We start from the raw sequence: 21,132 nt of genomic DNA on the forward strand, positions 1-21,132 counted from the left end.
GTCTATAAAACAACTAGAGTCTAAAAACATCAAGTCAAGTCACGTCTCGAGTCACTGGCCTTCAAGTCCAAGCCGAGTCCCGAGTTTTTCCAGTTTCTAGTTTATCAAGTCAATTCTCAAGTCCTCAAAATAGTGACTCAAGTCTGACTCGAGGTTTCATAACATGAGAAACAGCACATTTAGTTTACATTGTGCAACATGTCAAAACATTTTTTATATACTTTATAGAGAAAGAACTTTTTTTCTAGAGCTGTGGGCAGAAATGGTAATGGTTAACCTATTTATGTGTTTTAACTTCCTGTTATGACATATACAACATTTTGAGGTCTGTTTTTCTTTCAAATCATAGTGATATTTTGTTTTGAGTGAGTTCCTCCAAAGTGTCGTCCTTGCAGTCCCAGGTAACTGTCCTGCATAGGTCTGAGGATCCAGCTGTACGTCTGAAGGGTTGAGTTAACATTGCAGAATTTGATGTCATCATTTCAGAGGAAGAGCAGAGATTTATATGGGGGATTTACTTTTATTTTTTTCTATTAAGTATCCAATAGCTGATACAGTAATTACGGACATATTAACCACAAACAAAGTCCATGCATATTTAATCTTTACCAGTTACGTTTGCCACAGAAGTCTGTATAATTTTAAATAATAAAATCTTCAAAACACTGTAACATCGCACGAACACAGCAGTCATGTCAGCCTATGTCTCGTCCGTGTGGCTTCTCATATGTCTGTTCAGATTAGAGCGCTGGGTAAACCGTGTGTTACAAACAGAACAGCTGTAAGGTTTCTCTCCTGTGTGACTTCTCATATGAATATTCAGATAAGAACTAGAGGTAAACTGTGCGTCACAGACTGAACAGCTGTAAGGTCTTTCGCCGATGTGTGTTCTCTGATGATATTTGAGGCCAGACGAATGCGTAAAATCTTTCTTGCAGACAGAACAGCTGTAAGGTTTGTCTCCTGTGTGTGTTCTCATGTGACATTTGAGACTAGAGGAATGAGCAAAGTCTTTGTTACAGATGGAACAGCTGCAGGGTTTGTCTCCTGTGTGTGTCCTCAAATGTTTTACAAGATTACTCTTTTGTATAAATGTTTTCTCACAGATAGGACAGCTGTAAGGTTTCTCTCCTGTGTGTGTTCTCATGTGATATTTGAGACCAGAGGAATGAGAAAAGTCTTTCTTACAGATTGCACAGCTGTATAGTCTCTCACCTGTGTGTGTTCTCATGTGTTCTTCAAGGTAACCTTTTACGGTGAACGTTTTCTCACAGACTGAACAACTGAATGGTTTGTCTCCAGTGTGCGTTCTCATGTGTACTGTAAGATGACTCTTTTGGGTAAATGTTTTCTCGCAGACTGAACAACTAAAAGGTTTTTCTCCTGTGTGAGTTCCCTTATGGTATATTAGGCTGGAGGAGTTTTTAAAATTTTTCTTACAGATTGAACAGCTGAATGGTTTCTCTCCTGTGTGTGTCCTAATGTGACATTTGAGGCTAGAGGAATTTGTAAAATCTTTTTGACAGATTGAACAGCTGAATGGTTTTTCACCTGTATGTGTTCCCTTGTGATATTTGAGGCTCGAGGGATTTGTAAAATCTTTCTTGCAAATTGAACAGCTGTAAGGTTTCTCTCCTGTGTGTGCTCTCATGTGTATGGCAAGATTACTATTTTGGGTAAATGTTTTCTTACAGAATGGGCAGCTGAATGGTTTCTCCCCTGTGTGAACTCTAATGTGTCTTTGTAAATCATATTTAGACCCAAATCTCTTTTGACAAAAAGAGCACTGGTGTTTCCTGCTCTCAGCTCCTTCAGCTGTTCCTGTCATGTCTCCATTATCCACTGTGGGACTGGTCTCTGGTGCAGACTTGTATTTGGGAGATAGACCTGAGTTTGGTGAAATGGTGCTTCTGGCTCTGATCTGGTTGACCTGGTCTCCATTCACCACTGTCTCCATCTGTGCAGCTGAACAGCTGAATGGAGCGCTCCAGTTTTCATCATTGTCAGAAGAGTGCTCCGTGTCTCCCTCAGTTTCTAATCTGATGTCCTCTCCCTGTTTGTCCTCTTTTTGTTGGAGCAGTGAGGATTCTTGTGTTTTCACACACACAGCAATGGACATGGGAACACACCTGAAAGAAATCAAATACACACACAAAGATAAATACTACAAGTGTAATAGTTATACTAATATATGTAGTTAGAGGTGTTAAAAGTGGTGAAGCCTCACACTTGCAGTTGCTCTTCCTCCTGTTTGATGCTCTCTTCTTCTGGCTCCTCTTTAATCTGGAGAGTCTCTGAAATTTCCTGCTTCAGACCGGGACTGAGAGAGGGCATCTGGACACCTGCAGCACACAGTGGGGAAGTAAAGGTGTGAACTCCTTACACATACACATACAGTCATTTTTTTTTCAGAGAAGACATGCTCTATCACCAAGTGTAAAACAAATACAAATGCTGACGTTGGAAGTGCAGTCCTCAGTCTCTGTTTAAGGCACCATACTTCCACCTCTCCCTAATCTGTTGAGCTCAAAGAGACATGTGCGGCCAGTGGCTTTACAAATATGACATTGCTCACAAACAAATCCAAGGCGTCTTACTCAACCTTCAGTTTCACCCAGCACCACAAGAGGGCGCACAGAATCAACATAATGGCCTAAAAATGTCTTTTACTGATCTAACCTTAAAGGTGTGCTCTGTAGATTTTGTGGAGATGGGTACAAGATACAAAACACTAACTTGTACTTTTTTTTTCTTTTTAATGGACTTTAGGGGTTCCGTACATACCAGTACCGTCAGGACCAAATGAACATTTCTTCTTGGAGCTGAAACGTCTTGATTTCAAAAGTGTCCAGATGACGACCTCTGAAACCTTTTCTAACTTGGATTTAAGGAATTACACCATCTCTAGGGAAAACTGAGCAACTTAATGCTTTTCACTATTTTCACCTCATATTGAAATGTTGAATATTTATTTTTCAGTGGCAAAATGAGCCAGAAAAATAACTCATCTTGATCCTTCGCTTCTTTCAAGTCCTTCTAAAAACATTAAGAGTGCACTGCCTGCTTTTGAGTGACTGATTTTAAAAATGCTCTTTAAATGTTTTATGTTGTCTAATGTGTAAAAGTTTTAATGTATAATAGATCTACTTATCCTTAAACTAGATAAACTATCTGTCGACAGATACATCGATAGTCAACTTTGTGTCAAAGTTTAAGGTCTGAGTAACAAGAGGACTGGTTAAGTAGGGTCAGCAGATCCTGTGTCAGAGAAGCTTGAGGAGAGTAACAGTCCTCTGGACAAAAGTGTCCCTCCAGTGTCCTGCAGCCTCACCGTAGCCTCCAGGGGGAATCAGGAAAGCCTCTTTTAACCCTCACGCTCACTCTCACTCTGTTGTTTCAGTCGGTGATGAGCCATGAACCATTCCCTCCAAGTGCTTCTTCTGGAACATCCAGACATATTTAGTGTAAAAACTCTGTACCATCTCAGAGCTCCATAGCTTGCTCCTTGCGCAGTTCCCAGAGATAAAAAGAAAAACAAACCACTAATTTCACGCAATCCAACATGTGTCTTTTGACCTCCACAATCTAGCTTTGACTATAGGAATTCTAGACCCTTGTGATGCCGTGCTTTTTGTTGTTTGTTTGACTTTGCCAAAGTCTCCAGGAAAGTTCATTAGTGCCGATTTCTGCGGTCTGCTTTGTCCTTATGGAGTGTATTTGCAACGCCTTGTGCACTAGTGTAAATAACTGTCCATCAAATGTGTGAACAACTGCAACAATTGAAAGATGACATCATGAATCATAACTCTATACATTTGGGCTTCAAGTGAATAGGTTCAGGAATTACAGATATTAACCCCAAAGAACCCAAGAACCCTTTTCTTCTTTGGAAAATTAAGAACAATGCATTAAATTACTGCTATAACTTCAATGAACATTAAAATATCCACTTTTTCCCTAATTTAGGATCAGGGCCAAATTTGACCCATTGGGCTTTAGGCATATAATTTCAAAGAATCAAAATAAACACTGTCAATGCAAACTATTTTAAATTTAGGAAAATAATCAGTCAACCACACAGATACAATGAGACATGAGACAATGTTCTTTTTTACTGTATTTGTTGCATGTTAGAACTGAATCACAATGTATGTACAAACACACTTTGATCAATGGAAATAAGAACACAAGGCCAAAATCTTGACTGAAAAAAAACTAACACCATCTTTGCTTATCCAAAAATCTGCTCTGCTAGAGAGAGGTACACTAGACATTGTGGTAGTCTTTGAAACAATTTCTTTTTTTGTTGATGCAGAGAGGAACTGCGCATTTTTCACAGTGCATTTCAGTTTTGAGGTCCTTGCACACAGCACATCGACGGCGATTTTCCTCCTTGACAGGCCAATGAGCGATTTGGTCGAAACGAACATCTGCACTCTGATAAACTCGAACAAATTTTGGTGGTGGCAGGGAGGAGGGGTCAAGAGTTGGTGGCCTGCCTCGCCTTCTTGCAGTGCCAGCTTCAACCAAGCCTTGAGCAACCAAACCCTGAAACTTGCGAAGTTTGAGTACTTTTGATCCAGTGATTCCCTGTGCCTCACAGTCATGCTGGTAAAGAAGCCATGCGTTGATCACCGCAACAGACAAGAAATGCCAGAAAAGTATCATATACCAGCGACGCGTCCTAATAGGAAATTTACAGTGTGCAAGATGTGCATCCAGCATGTCAACTCCTCCCATGGAAGCATTGTACTCCTTGATAATGTTCGGCTGATCAATGTTGATGTATTCTTTTTTGGACTTGTCCCAGCAGCGAGCTTTTCCCAAAGGCTCTGGTCCAGCATATGTTGACATCAAACTGACTGATTTTGTGTCTTGCCATTTCAAATAAACAGTGTTGGTATTGGACTCGATTCGATAATCATAAGATCCACGGCCTTTCTTAGACAGGTCTTTGTCCGTTATCAGGTTGCACTTTGACATACGTTTTTTTCGCACAGTTCCAGTGTAATAGATTCCCTTTGCCAATAATTTCTCAATGAGGGGCATCGAAGTGAAGAAATTGTCAGCGAAAATCAGGAAATGTACTTTCTCTGCAAGCGATTCGCATAGCTTCACCACAATGTCTCCACCAACACCCAACTGATTCTTCTCTTTTTGTTCATTGCCACCACCTTTTCCCTGATATATGTCAAAGTCGTGCAGGAGGCCAGTGACACAGCAGCGCACCCACACTTTGAATCCCCATGGACGTGGCTTCCCTTTGATGTACTGCCTTATGCCAACAAATTTCCCATTGTACGGCACCATCATCTCATGGATGGCTTGTTTTTGGAGAGGAGCTATAGTCAGACATTGTCTCCGAAAAGAATCCAAAAATGGTCTCAGTTTCCAAAGTCGATCCTTTTTTACTTCTTCACTGGCTTGTTCGTTGTCTACAAAGTGGATGACAGAAAGCAGCAGGTTAAATCGGTTGCGGCTCATTACGTCTGCCACAGGCCCATAACGAACTTCACTTTCCCAGTACTGGCGTACTCCAGACATTTGAACTAATCCCATCCTGAGATACATTCCTAGAACTTGTTCTATCTCCTTTACTGAAGTGTCTGCACATTTCCCATGCTTTTGAACACTGTATAGATTGGTATGCTTAACAATATTTTCCAGCATATCAAGGGAAACAAAGCGTCGAAAGTAAACCAGTGGCGTGTCTGTCCTGGCATCCTGGTACGACTCAATCTGTTCACCTTGAAAGTTCACATCGGGCAACTCAAAGCCTTTCTTTCTCCACTTGTAAGTTTTTGCGGCACAATTTGGCTCCATCTGTGGGCTAGCACTCTCGGCAAACGGCACATCTTCATCACTGGATGAGTAATTGTCTTGGGCAGAAGATTCACCAACATCACTTTCATGTGGTTGAAACAATTCATCAGAATCGCCATCACTGTCCAAATCAGGGCCAAAGTCACTATCATCAGCTTCAAGTTGCTCCAATACTTGTCTTACAGTGAACTTTCCCTGTTGCTTTCCCTGTCTTGAAAGGGGAGTGGCCATAGACCCTGAAAACATATAGGTATTTACTTTATTAGTCTCTGGCCCTGTACTACTGAGGTGACTTAGTAAAATATTTATGGTACAAATGGAATTTATTTCAAGGCTTTACAAATACAAGACTGTCACCATTCTCCATCTACAAAGTCACTCAAAGAACCAAAGGGTCATTTTTGACCCATCATTTTTGGAACTAGCTCAGAGTCGCTAATTTATCCAAAAAGAATACAAAATGTACTTCTAGACATTTTGCAAGCTATTACTAAAAAGATTAACCAAAAAAAACAACAACACAATTTTACCAACCGCGGGTTTGATGAGATTTTGTTTGGGTAGTTTTCCAGCTCCATCATGTGGTCAGCCATCTTGTCACTACCACTCTGGCTCATTTTAGTTCAATATTCATCCCCTGTGTGCCTCTATGCAGGGGCCAGAAGTGGCGCTCTGGGCTTTTGAAGTTAAATTTGACTTTTTTTTTTTGTTTGTTCATTTTGGGTAGCAGCAATTAACTGCGGCCAAATTTGACCCTATGGGTTCTCCAAAAACAATCCAGGTACAAGGCATTTTTAATCTTTACCAGTTCATTCTATCACAGTTCATCTCAATTTTAATCAAAAGGCTCTGTAGAACAATGTAACATCACATGAACACAGCTAAAAACCTTCTGTCGGGTTGTGTTCAGCCTATGTCTCTCCTTTGTGATTTTTCATGTGTCTCTTCAAATGAGAGCTCTGGCTGAAATGTGTACTACAGACAGAACAGCTGTAAGGTTTTTCTCCTTTGTGACTCCTCATATGTCTGTTCAGATTAGAGTTTGAAATAAACTGTGCTTTACAAAGTGCACAAGGGTAAGGTTTCTCTCCTGAGTGACTTCTCGTGTGTCTGTTCAGAGAAGATCTTGAATTAAACTGAGTATTGCAAATAGAACAGCTGTATTTTTCTCCTGTGTGATTTCTCATATGAATTTTCAAAGAGCTTGAGGTAAACTGTGCGTTACAGACAGAACAGCTGTAAGGTTTCTCACTTGTGTGTGTTCTCTGATGTACAACAAGATTACTCTTTTGAGTAAAAGTTTTCTTACAAATTGAACAGCTGTAAGGTTTCTCACCTGTGTGTGTTCTCTTGTGATTTTTGAGGCTAAAGGGATGGGTAAACTCTTTCTTACAAATTGAGCAGCTGAATCGTTTTTCAACTGTGTGTGCTCTCATGTGGAGTGAAAGATAAAAGCTTCGGGAAAATGTTTTTTTACAGCTTGAACAGCTGAATGGTTTCTCTCGTGTGTGTGTTCTCATGTGTACCGAGAGACTACCCTCTACGGTAAATGTTTTCTTACAGACTGAACAGCTGAATGGTTTCTCTCCTGTGTGAACTCTAATGTGATTTTGTAAATTCTTGTTTCTTGTAAATCTCTTTTGACAAAAAGAGCACTGGTGTTTCCTGCTCTCAGCTCCTTTAGCTGTTCCATTGTTCACAGTGGCACTGGTCTCTGGTGCAGACTTGTATTTGGGGGATAGACCTGAGATTGGTGCAGTGGTGCCTCTGGCTCTGATCTGGACTCGGTTGTAGTCATGGTCTTCATCATCTGAACAGCTGAATGGAGCTCTCCAGTCTTCATGATTGTCAGAAGAGTGCTCTGTGTCTCCCTCAGTCTCTGAGCTGATGTCCTCTCCCTGTGTGTCCTCTCTTTGTTGAAGCAGTGATGACTCTTCTGTCTTGACACACACAGCATTGGACTCGGGAACACACCTGAAAAGATCAAATTCAAATTACAATACGTAACACAGATTAATGTTTAAAATCGTTCAGGAATTTAACTAGACTCACACTTCCTCTTCCTTTTTGACCCTCTCTTCCTCTTCCTCCTGTTTAACCTTCTGCTCCTCTTCCTCCTGTTTGATGCTCTCTTCTTCTGGCTCCTCTTTAATTTGCAGAGTCTCTGGGATTTCCTGCTTCAGACCAGGGCCAGGACTCAGACGGGGCATCTGGTCACCTGCAGGAGGCAGTGGGGGAGTAAAGGGGTGAACTCCTTACACCTACACATGTCATTTTTTTCCTGCGAAATTAAAGCTTCGTGAATTTGTCTATACTGGGGGATTAGATGCATTTCTGTCCATGAAGTTATGTGTAGTAGTAGTTCCATAGCATACAAAAACTGTCATTTCCTGAACACACAGAAGTGACGTATTTAAGAACAACCATCATCAGGTCATTATTTAGTAACTGCTACTACTCTTGACTTGATTTCTTGTTTTAGCTGTCAGGTACAAGTTGTAGATTTTTATATTTGTCGTCATTAAACTGTAGCAGCGCTACATCTGCATCTGCATAATCTCTATAGGCCTGCTTTATTAGTGTTTAAACATAATCGATTAAAATAAATCCTAAAGACCAATCTAGTGTTTTATTTATTAACACATGACACTGATGTGCAAGATAATTTTCCTAAAATGACGACAGGCTTTAATATGATTTGTGCCTTTCTGAATAGTGCAGTGTCACACACTTCTGTCCAGAGCGACTCAAAAGTAATTTTTAAACTGCATTCAGACAGACATGTGATCTAACACAGGCAGCCTATGTGTGTGCACTTCTCAATGAGAGGCATCGAAGTCTTACAGTCTTACATTCTAGGAGCTAAAATAATCCTCTGTTTCATATAGTTTTATTGATGTGCTAACAAATATACTACTGTCATTAGGCAACAAATGCATACACACTTTTTCATTGTTATATAGCGAAAACTAAAACTTAAAAAAATAAATCACACAAATCTTGAGTGATTAGAGCGGTACATAATAAATAAGAAAAATATCATAAATTATACATAATTATTATTATTATTAATAATAATAATAATGAAGAAAAAAAGAAATACAATAAAAAAGGGGAAGATTGGTTTAGACAGTTTCAAAAAAGTCAATAAATAGTTGCCACGTTCTAGAGCTAAAATAATCTTGACAGTTAGCCTAGCCCTGACCACATTTATACCTGTGTGCTTGTTACTATGGCAACTCAACACCAACTCAGGTTAGCCCCTTGATGAGCCTGGATTACCCAAACAAACCAGGCTTTAGCTTAAAGTGCACCACAGGTTAGACTACGCATTTTCAGTAAAACATAGTTTACATAATATCTATTTAGGATTTTAGTAAATATCTTGACCATCTTTTTAATTTTGGAGAAGTTTACAATTTTCCTTGCTAGCTTGACAAGGGAAATCACATATAACAAACATACAGCTAACTCCATGACGTTATGGCACAAAATGGCTACGATTTTAGCTCTTATATTCACATTCATCTCATATTGTGACCTGAATAACCACGATTATCGATTAATCTAACAATCCTGACAGCCCTACTGTGTCAACAATGACAAATTAAATGAGGAAGTCTCTGAGTTTGCACCAGAGTAAAAACAACATTTGGATTCTGTGCGTCAAGACTTGAAAATAACCAAAATTTAGCAAAATCGTGAACTTCTCGAACGCAAACTCTCCTTCTTAATGTTTATGGACAACTATCAGCCCCTCTTCAACTGATACAAGACGAGGTATTTGGGTAAATCCTGTGACAAATCCAAATCAGGAGGAGCAGCGGTGCAGCAGTGCGTTTCTGTGCACACATCCCACAATGCTAGCGCGTTAGCATTCCCGGGCTACATGCTAACGCGATGCTAACCCTGGCTGCACGCTGCATTTTAACATGAGCAGAACAGTCCGTGTACCTTTCTGGGATAACGCCATGTGCACTAGGTCCGTGAAGTCGTTTTTTTCAGTATAAATGGACTGAGGCTTGTGGCGCACGCAGCCAGATGCGCCTTTTGTGCTAATGCTAACTTTGTGCTGTTGGAATGTGGTCGATGTTCCTCTTCTCGTGGGTTTCTGACACGCTGCACACGCCACGCGGGGCAAACTGCTGCCTGACGCTGGTGATAAAAAGTTACTACGCTGGCTTTGTTACTCCAACTTTGTGGTGTCTTTCGGTATCAAAAATAAGATCTAATTGTGCATAACCTTTGAGATAATAAATCAATACAGAACACTGTAGGTGACACCTGACAAAAATGTGATTTATGTGCAAGAGCTATTTGAGGAGGGAGGAGAAGTTAGGAAACCTCAAGAATTTATTTTGCCCAATTTAAAGTATTCCGAAAAGGTATTATGGAATGAAAGGATTCCTTACTACTAAGCAACACTTCTGAAAGTCTTTTAATTCATGGTACTGACATTGTTTTAAAGGTAAAATGTACAAATAAACATCAAGAAGATTCTCCTACGCCAGGCATGGGCAAACTACGGCCTGGGGGCCACACATTGCCCTTTGGGGTTATTGATCTGGCCCACCGAACATGATCAAATTATATTAAAATAGGTAAGGGTAAATCTGGTTCTTTTTACCTTCTCAACAAGTTGTTGATCTTTTGGCACTTGATAAAACTGAAAATGAGTTTATTTAACTGAAATTTAATAAATAAATTATTAATTGAATTAATGTATTTGGAAAACAATTTGTACAATAAGCCTTGCATATTCATGCTTTGCTACATGTTACAGGTCAAATCTCTAATGAAATATATACATATATAAAACCTGGCCCGGCCCCTCTGTCAAATTTTAGAACCCACTGTGGCCCGAGTGTCAAAAAGTTTGCCCACCCCTGTCCTAGACCCAAATGATCCCTATCACGTAAGGAAAGGTAACCTACCTGGCTTAAAACGTGAAAAAGCTATACATTCCAGCGAGTTTATAAATGTCACCGTAAAGCGAACATCAATTACAATGAAACGCTCACATCCTGATCGTCGGAATGCATTATAATTTGACAGAATGCAGTGAATGTATTTTCACTTAAAGAACTACAATACATCTGGGGTAAGACAAATCAGTAACAAACATTCTGGGCCTTTGCCGTGGCTTGTTGTGCATATTTTAGGCTGATGGAGAAGCTGGATTGGAAGGAAACTGGAGGAAAGCCCCCCAGACACAGAGAGAAATATCTTAAACCAGAACCATGCTGTGAAACAACTCAACCACTGTTAGGCCAACATAGCCCAAACACAATGACTGATAAGATCTGTTGATATTTGAGAAGGGGTTCCCAGGTTTCAGCAACCCAGCCCACCCAAAACTCACAAACCATGAGGCAAGGCTGGATTTTTCACTGCATTTATTAAAGTAGTGCTCCTCCTGCGCCATGACCCTCCAATATTCAAGACTTTTAAAAGGATTATTCTAAAGGCAATATGTTTTACACCCGCAGGAGCTGTTAAAAACCCACCCAATTTTGCAGAAGGGAGAGGAGGTAATAATTAGCTATTTCTCCAAATAGATACAACATGTTAAGACAAGAACTGTACTGTGTCAATGTAATCTGGCTTTACATAAAAACTGACAACTGACAATAACATAGGCGGGTAATTAAGGTGTTGTGCTATGATGTGTATTTGATATGTATTTTTATGAGAAACTGTAACTTAAAAGGTTGTTTTCTCAAAGTTAGAAAAAAAAGTGTTGTTTTTTTTGTAAAATCTTAAATATAGTCGTGTTATCAGAGTCAGAATCAGGATTACTTATATGCCCAAGGGGAAATTTCTTTCATTACTCACATGCAGTCAAAGAACAGAGCAGAACATTAAAGTCAAAGTGCCACTAAACACTAAATCTGTCAATCCATTTTTGCTACTAAACTGTGTATATATTGTTTTAATAGTGTTGTCTACCGTTGTCCTTTTTGACAGTTTTTGTGCAAACTGCGGCTGGGCAAAAAATCAATTACATCGCTTAATCTGATTTTATGTTCAAATCGATGAATGAATATGGGGATCAATGCAAGTGCAGATCTTCATGGACTGAGGAGGTGTGTAACGTCAAACAGCATCCCCCGCCTTTTTGTGGAGATGGATGTAACCATTTTGCTACATGGACAAAGCAGTTCCAGGCAGCTGTCCCTGCGCAAACTTGGCTGACTATGAAACTATGTCATGACCTTGGCCGCCCTTTTGCCCAACCGGCTGGATGGTGCTGCATTGCTGTTGTGGGACAGCCTTCCTCCATCTGAGCAGTGTGACTTTGAGCTTGGGAAGGAGAAACTCAATGACATGTTCAGACAGAAAGCTTTCTTATTGTACTTTTAAACTTGTGTTTCTGCTCATCATCAGCGGGCTAATGACAGTTTGGAGCTTTACGCCACAGATGTTTCATGGCTTGTTATCCGAAGAATACTGAAAGAATTGTTGCCTCCAGCCTTTTACCATAGTAACTGATCACAAACAACTGCTTGGCCTGAGAAGACTTCCCGTTGATAATGACAGTACGACCTGGTGATTGTTGAAGACTGGAGTGAACCATACAAATGCTAATGCTTTGTCTGGTTGTCCTGAGCCCTCTGCGACTTCAGTGAGCTCTGGGCCAAAGATTGTGGATCCAGTAGATCTCGTCCCTAGTGCTGTGTAGGCTGGGAGGCAACAAACGCTGGTGCACCTGATTCTCATGAGCCCACTGCGCTTACTGATGTGATCGTGGTTCAATTCCGCTTTCAGGATGGTTCGGACATAGGACGGCTTCAGCAGGAGGATTCAGACATCAAATGGGTTCTTGAGTGGCTTAAGGACGGCCATCTTCGGTGAGATTTAGAGGTGCTGGTAAGAGTCTCTGGGTTTTGTGGCAGGAATTTCCCCCTATGACTCTGGTTGATGGGACTCAGCAGACTGTGTGACCAGTGTTGAGCTTATTCAAGACGCAGATCACTGTTGAGGACTTCTGTTTTTTTGTTTTTTTTTTCATTTGTATCAAAATGACTACTTGGCACGGGAGAATTAAGGAAATAAAACTGAAGAGCGAAGTAAGTACAGAGCAGTGGGCGTGTGCCGGAGCCGGTGAAAAGGAAATTGATCGGCAACATGGCGTCCTGAAAGTAAGTGATTAAAGATTGCTCAAACATGCACGAATCACTTCAAAAAGAACTTCAAGAGGGTAAATGAGAAGGAAGCAACTATGGTTAAAAGCTCTGAAAAGTAAATCTTGCATAATCGGCCTGTTTTAACAAGTTTGCTCTAAAATGTTTGATACAGACTATGTAAGACTCATTTTGACAGTTTATCATTCAAAAAAGGCTAATGGAGTAATTGACACTTTCTTGCATAAACAGGTTTACACATGATGCTCGATGATCTGGTTTGACAACTTCTCAATGCTGATAAAAGGATCCACCCAGTCCAAAAATCCATTATGATCTCAGGTCTCCAACATGGCTGATCCCAGTTTCTATCATTTGTACCAGGGAATGTACGTTCCCAAGTTCTTCTACACTTCGGAAGCTCTGAAGCGCTGGGAGGATTTTACTTTTCGCCCGGATGATGTCATAGTAGCAACGTATCCCAAATCAGGTAACATGTTTGAATTGTGTAGTTGTAAAAGATGGATTTTGTTTATTGTTGGGTACTTTATCCAAAATCATATTCAACTGTGCACAAATATTTTTTGGTATTGCAACAAGCTTTCACAGATAAAAAGTACTTTACAGAGAGAAGTTACACCAAACAAACTGTGACAGACAAGTCAGACAAGGTCAAAGGAGTGTCTTTAGCTGCCTTTTTAAAGAATCTATAGAGTTGGCCACAGGGAGAGAAAAAAGCAGAACATTCCATCATTTTGGCACCACAACCTGAAAGGACAGGCCCCTTAAGTTTTAAAGCTGTTTTTTTGGACAACAAACAAGTTTCAAGTGGAGGACCAGAATCTGCCTCCAGAGGATGTACTAGGGAGGATGTACTAGGGAGGATGTACTAGGGAGGCTGCCCCTGGAGCGCGTTAAATGTAACAGCTACGATTTTGAATTCAATCCTGAACTTAAGGGAAAGCAGTGGAATGGATAGAACAGGAGGGATGTGATGGGACGATGGAACTAGAGGGATGTGGAGGGATGATAGACCTGGATGACAGAACAAGAAGGATGTGGAGGGATGATGGAACTGGAGTGATGTGGAGGGATGATAGAACCAGAGGGATGATAGAACCGGAGGGATGTGGAGGAATGGTAGAACGGGAGTGATGTAGAGGGATGATAGAACCGGAGAGATGACAGAACCGGAGAGATGACAGAACTGGAGGGATGACAGAACCGGAGGGATGATAGAACCAGAGGGATGTGGAAGAATGATAGAACTGAAGTGACGTGGGTCGTTCTGGGGGATCCTGTTTAAATCCCTCCAGCAGTTTTGCACAATATGGAGTCCGTTATGAGCAGTCGTATTGAAACAGGTAAAAACAAAGTTACATTTATCAAGCCGTGATGAAATAAAAGCATGAATAATATTTTCCAAGTCAGACTGCGAAACCATTTTGTGCACTTTAGATATATTCCTCAGATGATAAAAGCAATTTTCAACCCTTTTTTTGACTTTTTTCTTTAAAAAGTCTAGTATGAGTCTTCATAAAGGTGTTGGGATAAAGGGAAGCATGTATATATTACTTAATACAATTACATCTTTATCTCTACTTTAAATCTATAAAAGATATGGGCAGAAATAATTATCCTATTTTTATTTTTTGTAAAATTCGACTTTTCTGAAAAATTTTAGGAGAGTTGGGAGAGGTCAAACCACAGGATACAAATGACTACAGTTAAAAGAAAAATGTGCAAAAAAAGGTTTAGATTCTTCTGATTTGACTTCCTTACAATTTTGCTAATCTGATCTGTTTTGGAAAATCATTTTTGTATTTTGCTACAAGGACACGGCACATCACCGGACAGAAAATCAAGTACACAGTTACAGTATTTTTGCTTGAGTAATTTATTTGTACTTCTTTGGAGTAGTTTTCAGACTCTTTAACATATTAAAATTGATAAGATTGATTCGTAATCAGACTCGCTCTGTTGTACTCAGTGATTCCAACAGTTTTTTTTACCTCATTTAATCCAACACTGTTCCTGTCTCCATAAATGTATTGTGCCATGCACAAATTGACAGACGTGATGGTGGATCTCTTTCTTTCATACTTTATTCTGCAGTTTCATTGAGTCTGTGTATCCCATTTTGTCTCAATACACCATGATACACACTGTCTTTTCTCTTGAGGAGGAGCCATTTCTTAGAAGTTAATTCAAAAGGATGTTTCTTTAATCAGCAGGAAGCCTGACATACAAAAATGCAGAGATTAAAAACTTTTATAACCACTGAGTACAATAGAACAAATCTAATATATCTTATCAATTGCCTTCATAATTCACTTGTTAAATTGTAAAGAGACTTTATGGACACCCTGTAATACTTGGTAGAAGATCAGAGTCCTAGTCCAAGAAATTACTCAAGTAAAGATACCACTCAAGTTATACTAACTTAGAGAGTAACTGTCGGGACATGGCATCTGATTTATCATTTGAAGTTGATGTAATTTGAAGGAAAGATATGAAATAATATACAAAATCTGGTATTTTTATATTTATATTCTGGTATACTTTATGTAGACACAAAAATGAATAAAAAAAAAAAAAAAAACTCAAGCTCAAGTCACTTGGCAACTTACTCACAGTGGGAAGACTAACCACAACTTTTACTCAAGCAAGAGTACTGTTACTTCAATTAAAATATGACTAAGTAGTAAGTAGGAGTAAAAGTATGCTACTAGAAAAGTACAATTTCTTAAAGCTCCTGAACTGAGCACCTCTGAAAACAGCCCTGTCGAAAAGTTACACAGTATAACATGCCTTTTTTAAATGATTTGAGGTACAAATTGGGCGCTGGAGATCGCGCCACTGGTGCTGTCTGGAGGGGACCCCAGCGTGGTGAACTCTGTGGCCACTTGGGAGCGCACTATCAGGATCGGAAATGAGAAGGCCCTAAGCATGGACTTGGAAAACTTGCCTTCCCCACGGATCTTTGGCACACACTTCCACTACCACGCCATGCCCAAGTCCTTCTATCAAGTCAAACCCAAGGTACGTACACCCTGTGAACGTTGAGAAGGGTTGTCAAAAGTATCAAAAATCAGATACTAGATACTCATTTGAGCGGGTATCACTATGGAACCTACCTGGACAACTGAGGGATTACACAGATATAAAGCCACATGGGAATATAACAGAAAGTACTATGATTTAATGTTGAAAATCACATTCTATTGTCTAAAGAAAGAGTGTTTTTTATTATCATCGTGGTATCAGTATCGAGTCTATTCCTTAGTATCAAAATAGAGTTTAAAATTTGTGACACTAATCATTCTTAAATTATGGAATTGGTACCAGGATGTGGTCTTTGTCAAGGTTAGAGCTTTTCAAGTCCAGGTTGAGAACTGGAACATTCCAAGTTTAGACATGCACTGCCAGTCAAAAATCTTGACATACTTTTTAATTCTGTCATAAAGACTGACAGAGGGACTAAAGATACAGATTCAGGAAACAGTTCAACAGAGTTTATTTGCAGATATAGGAATGTGACTGAAGGTAGACAGAGCAGACAGTTGGGAGCGGTGTCGTACGCAGTAGTCTTGGAGCAGGTCGTGGGTCACAGGGTCAGAGGCTGAGGTGTTCGTAATGGTTGAGGTGAGCTGGGTCGGAGACGGAGGTGAAGTCGTTCCAGGGAGTGGGATCACAGTGGATACACGAAAAAATAAACCAGAGCATGACATGAAGAAAAAGCAGAAGATGACAAGACGATCTGGCCCTGAGTATCGGATCCTCAGTCCTTTTATACTCACAGGTGAAGGCTTGATTGCTTGATCAGAAGCAGGTGTGTGGAGGTGGTGTCAGAGTCTCCGCCCAGCTCCAGGCTCAAACACAGACGGAGGGAGCAGCACAGAACACACAAAAAACCCCAAATCCTGACACATTCAGAGTTTTTTTTATGAATAGTTACATTATAATTACCGAAGGCATCAAAATTGTGAATGAACATAAGCATAAAATAACACTTGTATATTCTAGGTTCTTTAAAATAGAGACCCTTTGGTTTGATTTGATCACTGTTTTACTCACTAATGAACCCTGACAAGGCACAACTGTGAAGTGAAAACCATTTCAAGATACTTCATGCAGCGCTGTCGACAAAGCAAAGGGTGGCTGCTTTGAGCTATCTGAATCTAAAGAATGGGGTTTATGATGATAAAGGTCCTATATTACGCAAAATGGACTCGTGTGAGCTTATAATTTTGTTAACTCCTCACAAACATACCTGGAGTTGTGTTTTGATTCATTCACATGTCTGATTAACCCTTTATTATTAGTCTGTCTACAGCTCCAAGCTCAAAACACTCTGTTCCACCTTGGTGTGATGTCATGAAGTGGTAGTTTTCAAAGACTGGCAAAGGGCTGAAATGATCCAAGTGATTCTAGTGAAGGTGAACGGAGTTTAAAGCAGGTTTTGTGTGTGAAATGAAACAAAACGTAACAAAGGAACAACATTATAACATGGAAATAGCGTAATATACAAACACATATTTTTGAGTAACTCTTTATTATTAGTCTGTAACATCTCCAAAGCTCAAAATGCTTGTGATGTCATGTAGTGGTAGTTTTCAAGTTAACATCTAACTTTTAACTTTTGTTCAGTTGAGATTAGCAGTTCCAGGATTGAAATGATCCAAATGATTCTAGTTAAGGTGTATGGAGTTTAAAAACACAGTGGAGCACTTCCTGATTTACCACATGACATCACAAGGCAACGCAGTTTTTGACATGTTCCACTCTAATAAAGTAACCTTATGAAATGGGTTTTCTCACCTTGAAATACCTTTAAAACCGCTCTGTTACTTAAGTTCGACTTTAATTCAAGCTTTGAGACAACTGACACCAGGATGAGCCAATTTGTGACCTGATCTGTAGCTAGATTGTCGTACAAATGATAGGCCTACTCGATGTCAAAACTTTAAAAATCATATGAGATGTGAGTTAAACTGGCTAAAATGTCTTGCAGGTTATCAATGTTCTGCGGAATCCCAAAGACATCTTAGTATCAGCTTTTCACTACTATGGGAATGTGGAATATCATGCTAATCCAGGCACGCTAACCGAGTTTCTGAACAAGTTCCTTGAAGGCAACGGTAAGAACACAACTAAAAATACAGCTCCCACACCCATCTATTCTTCTTCTTGAATGTTGAATACTTTGTGATGACCTCGCTCGATCCTCCTCATAGCTCTGCGGTTGTGCTTTGGCTGAGCGTGTGTGAAAGGGTGTGGTCGGATTCTGTTTGTGCACGCTGAAAATATGTTGTGCTCATCAAGTTAATATTAAAATGACTGATCTGGTGAGGACAAAGCTGTCACTTTTCGCACGTTTGGGTGTGACTTACTGTCTGCATCAATGGGAGTATGTGAGGTGCATTATGTTTTGTTGTTTGAAGGGCCCATATTATACTATTTTCTTGTTTCCTCATCCCAAACAAACCTGGAGTTGTGCTTTGTTTCATTCATACGTTTAACACACAAACCTTGTATATTTATTCACACAGCTCCAGGTATGTTTTTGAGGAGGTAACAACATTATAACATGGCTTAAAGCTCAAGAGTTAATTTTGCGTAATAAAGTAATATAATTATTGCAATTTTTTGTCTAGTTTTATCTACTTTGACGCTAGCTGCAATTGTTTTTTGCTCGCATACATTACAGAAATAAACATATATCATTAAAAAGTAATATTACAATTACAAAACATAAATTACTAGTGCAATTTTTATACCAAAGTATTTCAAATTCTATTATTAGCTTCATTATTCATTATTACTCAAAGTTGGATTTCGCTTGACTGATGCATGTTTGAATAATCTTGCCTTGTTCTGCATTTCAGGCTTGGGTGCTCTGAAAATGCCGTTTTCACCTACCCCCTATCTCCACCTCCTTCTCTGTGCTTACTTTCTGTTTTCCTAAAAATACACAAATGAAAATCTGCTGCTTGCTGCGGTGAAAAGAGACTCTGAAGAGGAGGAGTTTCTGAACATGAAGTCAATGGGCCTGTTTCTGTTTTTAAGCCGTTTTAGGTCAATATTGCTGAATTTGATGAACATAACGGCTACATATATAGTTCTAAATAAATGTCTTTTCCGTCACAGTTCCCTTCGGTTCCTGGTTCGATCATGTGAAAGGCTGGTTGAATCCTGAGGACAAATCGCACATTTTGTACCTGAGCTTTGAGGAGATGCTGCAGGTGGGAGTCACTGTCATTGGTTTGTAGGTATATAAAAACTGTGCACATGCAGAGGGGTCCATGTCCACCAGGGGGCACCAGAGCTGAATTTTTTTGCTTAATGTCAAGTTATAATGTTGTGTTACGTTTAAATTCCCCCCTCAATATAAAAAAATTGAGGCATGTTTATGGATCTTCTAGGACATTTCTAATCATTTAAGGGTAAATATTATGCATTATTTGTATTGTAATTGGCCTTTGAACACGCTCTTGTACCTTTGCTTTGGCATTTCATGATTTAGAACTTACACATAATGGCTATCTACAGACAACAGATACTATGATTTTACACATTCGCTGCGTAGTGGGATCTGCAGAGGGAAAAAACTAAAATAAATACAGTTAGAAACCTATTCCGACACGCTAAAACGAGCTCTCAGTTGTAATGAACGTGATTTGACAACGGAAATGTCTGGCAACGATTTATGGATTCAAAACCTGCGCAGGAGACCACTGGACCTTTACCTGTGATGTAACAAATCTGGGCAATTCAAATTAATTTTTAAAGTGAACAGAAGGAGCGGAGTTACTGAACAGAATCCATCAAACAAGCATAAAAGAAGCAAAACATGACTCCAGATGAGGGAACAATGTTATAACATGGTTAAAAGCTCAAAAGCGTACATTTTACATAATATGTGTCCTTTAAAGGGCCCATATTAAAACCAGCCCTGCTCACTAACCTCACAGTAAAGTGTTGAGTTGTAATTGTGGCATATCTTTGTGAGGCTCAGGATCTGCGACAGGAGGTCAGGAGGACAGCTGAGTTCTTGGAGAAGCCGTTGGAGGAGGAGGTGATCGACAGAATCACAGACAGATGTTTGTTCAAGAACATGAAGAAACACAACAACAAAGCACCTTCAGACCTCGATCATTCTAAATTTTTCAGGAAAGGTACAAATTTGCACTTTCAAGCATTCTGTTACAAATGTACTACCAAGCAAAGGTTTGGACACACGTTTTCATAATTTTATGTTTTTTCTTTACTCTGTTTACTCACTGATGTCTCCAAAAGTATGAATGAACACATATGAAAGGTAGTAAACAAAAAAGTGTGAAATAACTTTTGCTTTGATGACTGTTTTGCACACTTTTAGCATGACACAAATAAACCCTGAGCAGACACAGCTGTGAAGTAAAACCATTTTAGGAGACTCCATGATAAAGCTCATGTAGAGAACGCTAACGGTTTGTAGCACTGTCAACAAAGAAAACGGTGGCTACTGTAAGGAATCTGTATCTAAAATATGTAAAATGTGAGCTCCCTTGAAATGGTTTTCACTTCACCGTTGTGCCTTTTCAGTATTCATCAGTGGAATTTCAAGAGTGTGCAAAGCAGCGATCAAAGAAAAGAGTGGCTACTCTGAAGAATCTTAAAAAATGTATTTGTTTTAGATTTATATATTTCGAATTTTACTTAATTTTTTGATAATTATTGCAGATTTTTTTGAACCCACCTGTCACTCATTCAGAGCATTACCTAGGCTGACCAATAGGAGCAGACAGAATCACCCTAAATCACCATAGAAACACCCATCTCATAATTTGATACTGGTCATTTTTTAAAACTTTACTTTTGTAAAATGTAAATTTGCATTTCAGGAATAGCTGGTGACTGGAAAAACCATCTATCAGAGGAGGACGCACAGCACTTTGATTGTGTATATAAAGACAAAATGAAAGATGTTGATTTTAAGTTTGCGTGGGATTAAAATGTTTTGCACTCCAAATATTAGCACGTTTGACTTTTTTTTTTAAACCAAATGTAACTTGAGCCAGGCATGGTCTGGAGTATTTAAACTGAAGGATTAATTTAGTGCAAGTTTTGTGTTTGAGTGTCAGGATCAAACCCACAGACACACGCACACACGGGAAGAACATGCAAACTCCACACAGACAGA

General features: G+C 39.5%; 2 protein-coding genes across 3 annotated transcripts; one reads left to right on the forward strand and one right to left on the reverse strand.

Annotated features, from left to right (window-relative positions):
- Window positions 1-503: 503 nt before the first annotated feature.
- LOC117384861 (oocyte zinc finger protein XlCOF22-like) lies at window positions 504-10,017 on the reverse strand. Its single transcript, XM_055226682.1, has 5 exons — window positions 9,778-10,017; window positions 7,876-8,041; window positions 7,568-7,797; window positions 2,228-2,342; window positions 504-2,129 (listed from the first exon to the last, which is right to left on the reverse strand). Exons 1-5 carry the CDS (start codon window positions 9,794-9,796, stop codon window positions 701-703), a joined length of 1,959 nt encoding a protein of 652 aa, XP_055082657.1. The 5' UTR covers window positions 9,797-10,017; the 3' UTR covers window positions 504-700.
- Window positions 10,018-11,797: 1,780 nt separating this feature from the next.
- LOC117384870 (sulfotransferase 2B1-like) lies at window positions 11,798-20,961 on the forward strand. 2 transcript variants are annotated; one of them, XM_055226693.1, is made up of 7 exons: window positions 11,798-12,965; window positions 13,200-13,437; window positions 15,778-15,989; window positions 17,962-18,088; window positions 19,098-19,192; window positions 19,960-20,125; window positions 20,834-20,961. In XM_055226693.1, the coding sequence occupies exons 2-7, from the start codon at window positions 13,299-13,301 to the stop codon at window positions 20,941-20,943; spliced, it is 849 nt and encodes a 282-aa protein (XP_055082668.1). In that variant the 5' UTR covers window positions 11,798-12,965; window positions 13,200-13,298; the 3' UTR covers window positions 20,944-20,961. The 2 variants fall into 2 exon arrangements, with proteins under 2 accessions (XP_055082668.1, XP_033837920.1); XM_033982029.2 differs by having other exon boundaries at window positions 12,945-12,965; window positions 19,966-20,125.
- Window positions 20,962-21,132: the final 171 nt, after the last annotated feature.

Source organism: Periophthalmus magnuspinnatus, chromosome 2 (genome assembly GCF_009829125.3).
Source record: "Periophthalmus magnuspinnatus isolate fPerMag1 chromosome 2, fPerMag1.2.pri, whole genome shotgun sequence".
Taxonomy (NCBI): domain Eukaryota; kingdom Metazoa; phylum Chordata; class Actinopteri; order Gobiiformes; family Gobiidae; genus Periophthalmus; species Periophthalmus magnuspinnatus.

Excerpts from the sequence above, each read along its gene's own strand:
- LOC117384861 (XM_055226682.1), bottom strand. Across the intron at positions 2,343-7,567 it reads CACCACTGCACCAATCTCAG|GTGTCCAGATGCCCTCTCTC; the intron begins GTCTATCCCCCA and ends TGTGTGCTGCAG. Across the intron at positions 2,130-2,227 it reads GAGGAAGAGCAACTGCAAGT|GTGTGTTCCCATGTCCATTG; the intron begins GTGAGGCTTCAC and ends GATTTCTTTCAG.
- LOC117384870 (XM_055226693.1), top strand. The coding sequence starts at position 13,299 with ATGGCTGATCCCAGTTTCTATCATTTGTACCAGGGAATGTACGTTCCC. Across the intron at positions 19,193-19,959 it reads GCTTTGAGGAGATGCTGCAG|GCTCAGGATCTGCGACAGGA; the intron begins GTGGGAGTCACT and ends TATCTTTGTGAG. Across the intron at positions 20,126-20,833 it reads TTCTAAATTTTTCAGGAAAG|GAATAGCTGGTGACTGGAAA; the intron begins GTACAAATTTGC and ends TTTGCATTTCAG.